The following is an 11,856-nucleotide window of genomic DNA, read 5'->3' on the forward strand; positions in this document are numbered from 1 at the left end:
ATCGCGTTGTTGCCGCTGACCGCGTGGGCAAGCAGAGTCTGCTTGAAACCGTCAAAGATCAAACAAGTAATCATTAACTTGTGGACATTGTACAGTGGATATCGCTCCTGTCGCCTTCTGTGTTCTTTTGAACTTCTCTATAACGTCTTCCTCCAGTCCTATTCGCCAAATGTACTGTCGCTATGCAGTCAAAGTGGTTTGGGAGTAGGCAGAAGAAAACACGTTTGTACAGTAAAACAGTCTTCGATGCTAGATTACCTTGACTTTCTTACAAAGACAGTACACGGGCTTTCACAACGTTGGGCTTATATTCAGGAAATTTAGAAATTTGTAGTTCCGCATAAGATATCTTCTTCTTTATGTAATAGTAACTTGCACTGCTCCTTTATACATGCTTGATGAATGTTCTGTGGAAACGTCACTTCAATCTGTATGATTTGAGCCGTAGTTAGAATACTCCCAAAAAAATAGCGGTGCAATGAAAATGATGTGATTCCTTTCAGTAATCCTGAAGCAAGGCAAGACTGTAAAATATCTCACTATCAAACTTTAATAAAAAGTTGACTAAATTACGAAGCAATGCATAATTAGTAGTCATAGCGACATAAATTTTTTCCAAATCAGCGTTACTTGACATTGTGGGTTTTATTTCAGGCCATTTTAGTAACACGAGCAGATGCCTCGTTTCTTTGTTTATTTTGTTGTCTATGCTTGTGGATGAAATTTCTTCGGTTAACATTTCCGGGTACGCTTGAAGAATTTTACTCATATAATCTTTTAAATCTTTCACGTTTGCTGATATATCTTTCATTATATTGCTTAACTTGTCCGTCTGTTGTTGAAAAGAAGCATTCAGCAGTTGATCATAACGTACCAAATAGGAAAAGTAATATCCGAAAAGCTTCAAATCAAATGTATCATTTCTCTTTATGACTTTTTCAACATCTAACTCTTCGTAATTTAACGCGAGAACTTCATTGTTGTTAAAGCCTTTATCTTTATAATTTTTAAAGTAGTTCAAAGTATATTCATTTGTTTTGTTGTAGATAGTAATAGAACAGTTGTTGACTTTCATTCCAAGCTTTCGAATCGTTTTTATAAGGTGTTTATTTTTGTGGCTGACTAGTTCTACAAGATTTCTTTTTGAACGAATTTCTGGGTCGGTACTTGTCCAACAAATTACCTAAAAAAAACGTTTGGTCAAAGATTTTATTGACATTTTTAACGTTGGTCTGTGTCAGTACATATTAGAAAGCGAAAAAAAGCTCTGAAAACAAGATCTAGCTGTGTACTTGTGTGAAAATTCTTCTTAACCTGGATGATTGTAGAGGTTCTAATAAAAAGGCGGGGCAAATTTTTTTTTTGGAGAGGGAGGAGGGGAGGGAGGGGCGAGGGAGAGGTGGTGTTAAAAAATTGAAATGGATGAGAATTTTTCCCGAAATTTAGTGCTAAAATTAGGTTATCAAGAGTAATTTATAATTATGCCTCTCAATTTCCCTTGTAAATGACATCATTCTAACTTTAAGTATTGTGCTTGCTTGGACATAAAATTTATGGTATTCTATCTGTTTCTTCTAAAATATAAACTTTAACACAAAGCTATTGTACAAAGCATGCTGGGAGAAAATTTAGTAAATCTCCTCCTCCTTACTCGATTTTTTTATACATTATATCTTAGTGTAATTTTACATTTTTGCGTTTTTAACGAAATAATTGAACTGTAAGTAACTCAACTAACAGGAGCTTTATGATAAGACAATTTGTGTCTCCTACTTGCTCTGGCCAATGTATTTGCGGCTATTATTAGAATTTTACTTATATTCTTCTCTTAATTATAAACACGTAGCTTCTCCCAAGCTATGCCAACATGTTTCACCTCCATAAATAACGTGTATAAACAATTATCGTTAGTATTTCTTTATAAAAAAATACATAAAAATACTTACAAATTGGAACACGAGACTTAAAAGTGTTAGTTGGAAGAGGTAATGTTTTCTCATTACCATACTAGCTTATACCGTTTCCATAAAAGCTACACGATGTTCACCTTTATGTGCAGTCTTATACAATTATATAAGTATGGCAGTATTTCGACTCCTATCTTGAGAAATTTTTCTAGCGTATGAATAATTAACTGTTGGTAGTTTTCGCGTAAATAATTCTATAAAAATAATACTTTCCAACTTCCTGTTGTCAGTGCAATCTCGATATCATGCAGAATAACTCTCAAAACTCTTCAGATACTCTAATTGGGCGAAGTATCAACGAAAGTGTCCCGATTTTTTATTTATCGAGCGAAGTATCAACGAAAGTGTCCCGATTTTTTATTTATCGAGCGAAGTATCAACGAAAGTGTCCCGATTTTTTATTTATCGAGCGAAGTATCAACGAAAGTGTCCTGATTTTTTACTTATCGAGCGAAGTATCAACGAAATTGTCCTGATTTTTTACTAATCGGAAAAAATATCGACGAAAATGTCCTGTTTTTTGCACTAACAAGCAAAATAGCAACGAAAGTTTCCCTATTTTTAGTTTATTTGCTTAGTCGTGCTTACAAAAATTGGATAAAAGGGAAAAAAATCTTCAAGTGGGCTTATCCCGTGTATTTCACGGAACTTCTATGCATATACTATCGCAAAAAAGAAATTGATAAACGTAATATGAAAAAGCACATGATTGGACGGCTGCTTCAATCCATATATGGCATTTCTCACCACAGGTCTCACTACATGATTTTCTGAGTAGAAATGATAAAATTAAGTTACAATTAGTCACAAAGCAGATTTCATGGTGTCACATCTTAAATGTTCGGTGCTTTGCAAGTCAAAAAAGTTCTGCTGTACACCGTTTATTTATTCATAAGTTAAGAATTCCAAATAACATGCATTTTTGCTGTTTTAAATTCAGAAACCACGCAAAACAGGAAATGTCAAAACCAAAACAACCATTACAATTTCTTCTGTTGATCCAGACATTCACCCTGGTGTTTAAGTGGAAAAGAATTTCAAATCAGAGTTTATCTGTGACGGATTTTGTTGAGTAAGTACCAATTCCGGCTTTTCGTAGCCTTATTCTCGTCGGGGCCTGAGTAGCAGTGCTTAGGTAAAACAAGACATTCTGAGTTGATGTTAGTGGTGATGCTGTATGTCCTTAACGCAATAATCTTGAACTAGCACGATGCGATAAAAAATGAAATAACACCTCCTTGCTTGGCCGATAAAGACAGAAAGCTCTGATCAACTTACTTTTTCAGACAGACAAACAGACAGACAACGCTATTATTATAGAGACTAACCTTTATTAGCCCGTTGGAATATCGAAGTGTGCTCGCAGTATGACTTTTTTTTCTGGCGGATAGACTAACAGAACACATCTATTAACAAAAGGGACTAGTTGTTAGCCCGTTAATATATTCATACAGCTACGAAATCACGTGAAGATAGATAACTGCTATTTAAAGAGAAGAATAGTTGTTAGCCCGTTGACACATTCATACAGCTACGAACGCGCGGAGACAGATAACTGCTATTTAAAGAGGAGAATAGTTGTTAGCCCGTTGATACATTCATACAGCTACGAAATCGCGCGGAGACGGATAACTGCTATTAATAAAAAGACTAGTCGTTAGCACATAGAAAATCTCACGGCCATTACATGTATCGCACGTTTTATTCGGCATAAAAACACAGAGTCACACAGTTGCGATTGCTAACTATTAATATTATAATATGCATATCATTTCCGTTAAGAAAGATCGATTTTAATTAGTTTTGTTTAACTAAAATGATTTCCAAAACAAGAGGATTAAGAAATTAACTAACATGTTGGTGTTTACATTGACAAGAAGTTGCTGGACTGTTATTAGGAGAATTTTCATCTAAAAGTTTTAGAAAGCTTAGAAAAATTGACAAGTTTTTTCGTTAAAGATCTTTTCTGCTAACTGTGCACAAAATTGCACAGTTGTAAATTCTTATCCAGTCTAAAGAAATTGTGTGCACCAAGCTATCATGTCACTTATTTAGTTTTTTAACAAATACGCCCTTGATTGCGGGACCAAATGACACAGTGCTACATTATTTCCGAATTCTTTAATTATGTTGTACAAGTAATATAATCATCGTCTATTCAAAAAAAAAAAAATTGTACAAAAATGATTTTGCTCTATATTGTCTTTTCGTACCCATTGTTTTGAAAATGCATTTCAATGTTCCTTTTGTTACATTGCTGATGTCGTTTTCTGTGTACAACAAAAATCGCAACAAAAATTACAAATGTTACTGCGCCAAAGCCAACACCAAGACCAACCTGCATTCCTTTTTTTGATTTTTCCTTTTTTTCAATGTGCTTTTGCTTATCACAAAACATACCTTCGAAACTATCCACACAGTGGCAAATGTATTCTTCGTTAATTTTCGGCGTGCATGTTGCATTATTTCTGCATTTGTTTTGCAAACACGGTTTTGTGGTGATTTTCGTTTGACAGTTGGTGCCAAAATATCCTCTAGCACACTTGCATTGAAACTCTTGATTAGCTTTGTTTTGCACTATCATACAAGTGCCACCGTTCTGGCAATTCACGTTGGTACATGCGTTAGTCGTACCACTATCAGTTTCTTTGCAATACGTACCTTTAAATCCTTTGTAGCATTTACATTCTGATTTCTTCGAGGTAATTTCTAAACACTCTCCGTGGTTATTGCAAGTGTTGCCTTTACATAAGCCACAAGTTTGTGTATCTTGGCACGTGTTTTTGTTTACTTCACAATTGCTTCCAATGTATGGGTTACGACACTTGCAAACATATCCATTTGTCGAATCACCACTACAGTCTCCTCTATAATTGCAAGGGTTTAATGGACATAAATTGCATTTTGTGAATGATAGGTCTTTAATAGGTTTTAAATATGTTGCTATCCCAGCTGTGTTACCTTCAGTGTTCTTACATATTCCTAGTATGTTTTTCGTTTTGATCGCGTTGAGGGTAATAATTACCTTGCAGTCACAAACCAACTTTTGATTCTGGGATAAGTCCACGTGGGTTAATTTAGAGTTAGTTTTTAGAAAGTCCTTTGGTAACGATGATATTTGATTTTTCTGAAGAAACACTGTTTTCAGTTTAAGCAATGAATTCAAAGCTGATTTAGAAATAGAATTAATTTGGTTTTCTGATAAATCCAGAACTTCTAATTGCCCCAAACCATTCAGGTCTACTGTTAAAATAGTTAGATCATTTCCAGCGATATACAGTTGACGAAGATGAATTAATGGTGATAATGGAACATCTGAGAGGTTGGAAATTTTATTTTTACTTAACCTTAAATTCCAAATACCGGTACTGCTATGAAATGCACTCTTATGGAATGTTCTGATATGGTTATTAGATAAATCAAGTGAGATCATTCGTGTCATATGGTTAAAAACATTTCCAATATAAGACAATGCATTTCCAGACAGGTTTAAGTGCCTCATGTAAATCAATCCGTCAAAGGTAGCGTTGGTGATATTTGAGATAAAATTATTTGCTAAATTTAAACGTTCAATAGAGTTCAGTCTGCGAAATAAACTGCCATTAATGTTCTTGATGTTATTGTTTGACAAATCTAACGAGTCTCCAATATTTGGAAGGTTATCGGGTATAGATGTGAAGTTGTTTGCTGATAAAGTCAATGTTCTAAAGCTCCTGTATGGAGGCAGCTTGGAGATATCATTTGAGTTTAAGGCCAGATTGTTTAACATCAACTTTTCAATCCTTCCAGCTTTCGATATCAATGATGTTGGAACATTTAATAAAATATTTCCACTAACATCGAGGTAAGTCAGGGAGTCTAATTTGCTAAATGTTATATTCTCCAGGTTGTTATTTGAAACATCCAGGAACGTTATTGTTGGTATTTTTGTTAATGACAGATTTCTTAGCCCGTTACTTGAAACATGAAGCCTCCCAATACTGCTCAAACCATTCAATTGTTCATCCAGGAGTTTTTGAATTTTGTTGTTGTTAATATACAATCCGTATAACTGATTTTGGTTTTTAAACAAATCTTTTGGAATTGTATCTATCATATTATCGTGTAGGTAGAGTGATTGCAGGTTTCTTAAACTTGTAAATAGTTCACTAGGTAGCTGTTGAAGATGATTATGAGCTAAATTCAAAAATGTCAAGCTAACTTGACCAACAAAAGATTGCGGATGAAGCGCCTTGATCTGATTTGATGTTAAGTCCAGTCGCTGTAACTTTGACAAGTCTTTAAATGCCTGATCATTAATTTCTGTTATATTGTTATTATGCAAAAAGATTTCTCTTAAATTCGGAGCACCATAAAATGAATTTACTTGGATATTCTTAATGGAGTTTAACTCTAAATGAACTTTATTTAATTTAGTTAACCCGGCAAATGTTTTATCTGGGATGTTCTCGATTGCGTTATTCCCCAAATCGAGTGTTTTCAAACTTTGCAGTGATTGAAAAATATTGTCAGGTAAAACTTTGATAAACAAGTTACCTTGCAAGTGCAACTCAGTCAGTCTTGACAATCCATCAAAGGCTCCATTTATCATACTTAATCTATTAAAACTCACATCTAACCTTTCCAACTTTTTTAAGGATTTAAAAATCCCAGCAGGTAGTTCCTTCATTTGATTATTACGAAGATACAAACGCTCAAGGTTTGGTAACTTCGAAAAATCAATCGATTTGAGAGAAGTGATGTTATTGTCCTGTAAATCTACTTCAGTTGTCTTGGATGGAAGATATCGAATAGGAAAGTCTTTTAATCCAATATTTCGACACTTCACCTCTAACTTGCCATCGTCATCATCGCACTGACATTTTTCCAAACCTTTTTGCGTACAGCTATCATCACCTTTCCAATCATCACATTTTAATTGTAAAATACAAATCAAGAGACAAACACAAAATAACACAAAATTCATCTCACTTGTGAGCGTTTTCATTTAAGGACTCCCTGTTTGAATAGGGCACCGCTTTAAATAACTTTTTTTTGCGTAAGTCATCAATTTGAAGTATTAAATTGTTTATTTACGTAATTTGATCGAAACTAATGATATCAGCAAATTTTTTCAAATTATATGAAGCAGAACTTCCCGTTTTGTGATGGCCTTTGCACCACAAATTATTCGTTGTGTTTATGTAATTAATTATGTTATGCACTCAACTTTTATTTAATTTTATTTCATTCCATTCATTCATTCATTCACTTATTCATTCATTTATTCATTCATTCATTTGTTTTTTTTATTACTTATGTATTTAATGGCAAAGTTTTATTTTCAAAACAGTAATTTGACAACGCTGAGCAATACTTCTGCTTTCTTGTGTTGTGTTTTGTGAAATCGTTGTGCCATAGCTTACTGTGTTTACTTTTATGTGTTAATTAGGGGGCAGTAACTTTTGATATGACCAACCCAAGGTTTGTTTTTTAAAACAAAAGTCAGTAAAACATCATGAGGTTGTAAAAAGTTGTAGTTGTAGTTGGAGTATGGATAAAGCTAGCATTAGCAAATAAAAACCGCTTCTATGTGCCTGAAGGTCAATATTTTCAGGAAATAACAAAGAACATTCGTATAGATAACACACTGACTAATCCATCTGTTTGAAGGGCTAAAAACGGCTACTGCAACTTTAATTGACAATAGAAACTAATTATATCTACCCATAAATTAAAACGCGTCATGAAGTTGCAATAGAAAAACGCGTCATGAAGTTGCAAAACCATACCTCCATGGTTCCATTCATATAAATATTTGAATGTATTATTACCTTCAAGAGGTTATGAAACTTAGAACCACCGATGGCAAAAAATCTGTTTTGTTCAACAAGAATTTTACTTAAAGAAACCCTGAGAAGGTGGAATTTTTACCGAAATTGTTCCGTTCTTCGTAAGCTCTTCCCCGGGGTTTTTCAACGCATGTGCCATCGTCCAAAATCCCCAAGACCCAAAGTTCTGCAAAAATACTTTATCTTTAATTTTAAATAAAATATTATATTATTATTCATAACGTTTAAGTGGGTGTAACCATGATTCTTGCAGGTAAAAGCAAAGGTCTTTGATTTGCTTTTTCTCGAAATAAAATTTTCAGTCGTAACGGTATATATTTTTGTCAAACACTCCCTTCCATCTTGTTGAAATTGTACGAGAACAAGTTTATTGCGACAATTTTATCTTTGGCTACAAAACTTTGCTTTTTTTAACACAAAAAGTGAGGAAATATCGAGTTATTGATCTATCTTGCTTAAAATAGATAAATCTGTCATAAAAGAGATATTGTGACACAAAATATGCTATATATTTGGAACCACGTGTTGTTTTGAGTAAAAAAAACAAAGTTTTTTAGAACTGAATAAGAGCTTCGCAATGATATTTTTTTTCAACGAACAAAAACTTCACTGAAGAAAGGGTGAATTTTTGGATATAATTTTTTTTCTAATTTTTGGATTTGAAAATATTTTATCATCATTCTAGAGATAATTTATTCGGCTTTCAGAATGTATATGGGTTAACCCTATTCGGTCCGGGGGGGGGGGGCGGATTCCGCCCCCCCTGACGGTTTTTTTTTAATAACTCCTGATTGCTTTGTTATATGGCTACGATACTTACTGAGTTTCAACATTTATCTATTAGACACCGGCATGCTAATTTTTTAGGTCCCATACCTTTCAGAGGCTTTGATATTGGCCATTACTCGAAACTACCCCTAAAAATCTCTATGAAATCCTTATAATGGGAAAAATATAATAACTCCTGTTAGGATTATTCTTAGAGCTTGAAACTTGCAACACAACTTTGTTTCATCAAGAAGAATCATTTTGAATAATTTGAACACGTGACTAATCCGATTTCCCGATTTTGTCGGATTTTACCCGAAAATTGGAAAAAAACGGATTTTCGGCCAATTTTTGGCAATTTTTTATCCGATCCATGTAAAAACCGGAAGATATGTTAAATAACTTTTATTTAGCTTTCAGAAACTTCAAACAGAATGTAAAAATTCGCTCTAGAACAAAAGTAATTATATTTTAAGCAGATAGTGGCATTTTTAACAATTTTCAAGCTTTTGATGACGTCACAGAAAATGTACTGACGCAAGCAAATTTTTTTTGGCGCCATTTTGTTTCTTTTATGACGTACTATAAGTGTGCCAAGTTTGATTCAATTTGAACAACCCTATGAAAAGTTATTGAGGGGGGGCAGAATCCGCCCCCCCCCCCGGTCATAGTATGTTCGAAAAACCCCGGACCGAATAGGGTTAATATAGCGAGCAGAGGGGATATTTTAAATATACTGAGTATGTGTCTCAGCGGGTTACCGTATCCTTAATATTATGAAACATGCAAATGTTTGTGCACAGGAAGATATACATTGAGAGTTTCCTTTAATTTAAAAAAGAAATAAAATCGCAATGAATCTTTTCAGGGTTCGTTTACAATTAAAAGACTAGGAAAAAATAGCTGACATATGCTTACTTGAAATAGGTTTCTCTATTGGAAATCCTCATCGTGTTAGCAAGCTTTTGCATGCCATTAGATGTTTTTCTCTTTATAAATTTGCCGTACCCACATTTTTCTTTTTCATTTCCTTTTTTTTCTCATTTCTCTTCACTATCACTACGACCAGCGAATACAAAATCTCATCCTCACTGTCCATGATAGAAATGCGAAAGAAATTCAATCTTTAAAATGTTTTCAATGGACACACTGTGCCACCTGTTCGTGAAACTTTCTTCGTCGTGAATTTTTAATTAATTACTTCTATCGCGTTTCAGTGGACACTTTAGTGACAGTAAAAAAATGCACTGAAGTAAGAAAAAGTAAATCTGGTATTACTATAATTAGTAGCATTTTTTTGCGCAGGAAAAAATGCTAAGCAATTTTTGCGCTTAATAAAATTGGGGGGCTATGAGGGGCGTTGACATACACTGGATTCGTTCCTAATTAACAAAGTGTATTATTATTTAGAAGACAAAAAAGTTGCTGCATTGGCAGGAGGAAAAAAAGTTAGTGCATTGGCGGGGAATCGAACCCCGGTCTCCCGCGTGGCAGGCGAGAATTCTACCACTGAACCACCAATGCTTGTTTAGCAAGGGTTTTTTAGAGGATAAATATTAATCTTGATTTACGTCTAGCTTAATAATCTTACGAAAAAAAGTTTAAATCAAAGTTAAACTAAAAATACCCTAGCTAATTAACGCCTTTTTTTAAGTAAAAAAACATTTGCGTATAGTATATGGCAATCAGGGAATGTCCTTTCATGAAAGCCAAAATGGTAGAATTTCTCTAAGCACTTTGCTGCTGCTGATGTAAAACCGTCACTGATATGGAGAAAGCTAGAACGACACAAAACATAAAGAAACTACGTACGGTTCACGGTCCAATACTTATTGGCCGTTTAACTCTAGTCATAAGAGGGACTTTTTCTCCAAGACAGATATCCCTTTGCCTTTTTTTATATTTTCATTGTTCTTTATCAAAGATGTTTTTTTCCTACTTGGCTCTTATCTTACAAATCTCCAGCAATTTGTGACAGTGTGACAATTCAGTTCTCAGTACAATTTATTAGGTAATACACTCAATCATAGTGCCATGTTTTTCCTGTGCGCACAGAAATGGAGGTAACTTTTCCACTTAGTTTGTTTACATTTTTACCTCCATTTATGCTTGTGCATCAGGCATTACGTAATCACTTAGATGTGTGTGCGCAAGTAAATATCAGGACTGTGATTCCATGTATTAGGCTACGGGTTGCTCAAGGTTCCATCTTAGCCCCCCTTTTATTGCTTCTCTACTTTAACAACATCATTCAATAAAATCCCCAGAATTCCGACAATATCAATATGACATGTTTTACTAAGACATTGAAATCCCTCTCCAGGCGATTTACTTATAAAACTATGATTTTAAAGTTTGTTGGTCACAGGTACAATGCCAACTGACCATCTTCAGTGTGCCGTAATTATAAGATTGTGTGTTAAGAACAATTGATTGTACACTCCTTCCTTTATTTAAAAAAAGGAATATATATACAATCAACAAACCACAGTCCTCTAACAGCCATTTTTTATTGTACATTTGTCATCATTTACGTTTGCCATATATAATTCACATGTGACATCAATATTGTGAGAGAGATATATAACTGATTCGCTGGAAGTTTGCATGCAAGGTAAATATAGGTACACAACCTTAAAAAAGGTTAAAAGGTAGGTTGTATGAGGCCTGTGTAAGAAGTGTTATATTGCATGGTAGTGAGACATGGGCAGTAAAGCAGGAAGATCTTGACCGTTTAGAAAAAAATGATATGAGAATGGTTAGGTTGATGTGTAACACCAGTCTGAGAGACAGAAAGAGTTCAGATGAGCTAAGAAGCAGGCTAAGTATCCGTAGAATTTAAGATGTTATCCAGATAAGAAGATTGAATTGGCTGGGTCACTTAGAAAGAATCGAGGGGGATAATTGGGTAAGAAAGTGTACAGACTTGATAGTTCCTGGGGCAAAGCCCAGAGGCAGACCGAGAAAGACTTGGCAGGAGGTTATAAGGACAGACTTGATACAGAGGAAGTTGAGTTTAGATCTAACACAGTCTAGATCAGATTGGAAGAGTGTCATTAATATAGATATATAGATGTGCATATTTTACATGGCTAGCCTGTACCCTGTCTATTATTTCCAGGAGGGGCCATGGCTTAGATGGAGAGTCCTAGAGTATTGCTCATTTTGAGCTACGCAGACCCAATTAGTAGGGCCACGGTCTACTAGACAACACCCAGCAACATCCAACGGCCCACACAGTGTGCCATCTCCCCAATTTCCTTCACATGGCTTGGGTAAACCCGGGGCTA

At 34.6% G+C, this 11,856-nt stretch overlaps 1 protein-coding gene across 1 annotated transcript; it reads right to left on the reverse strand.

Annotated features, from left to right (window-relative positions):
• Positions 1-4,069: 4,069 nt before the first annotated feature.
• LOC130641955 (slit homolog 2 protein-like) lies at positions 4,070-6,983 on the reverse strand. Its single transcript, XM_057449000.1, has one exon. It carries the CDS (start codon positions 6,952-6,954, stop codon positions 4,162-4,164), a length of 2,793 nt encoding a protein of 930 aa, XP_057304983.1. The 5' UTR covers positions 6,955-6,983; the 3' UTR covers positions 4,070-4,161.
• Between the last annotated feature and the right edge of the window lie 4,873 nt (positions 6,984-11,856).

This window comes from Hydractinia symbiolongicarpus, chromosome 4 (assembly GCF_029227915.1).
Source record: "Hydractinia symbiolongicarpus strain clone_291-10 chromosome 4, HSymV2.1, whole genome shotgun sequence".
Lineage (NCBI taxonomy): Eukaryota > Metazoa > Cnidaria > Hydrozoa > Anthoathecata > Hydractiniidae > Hydractinia > Hydractinia symbiolongicarpus.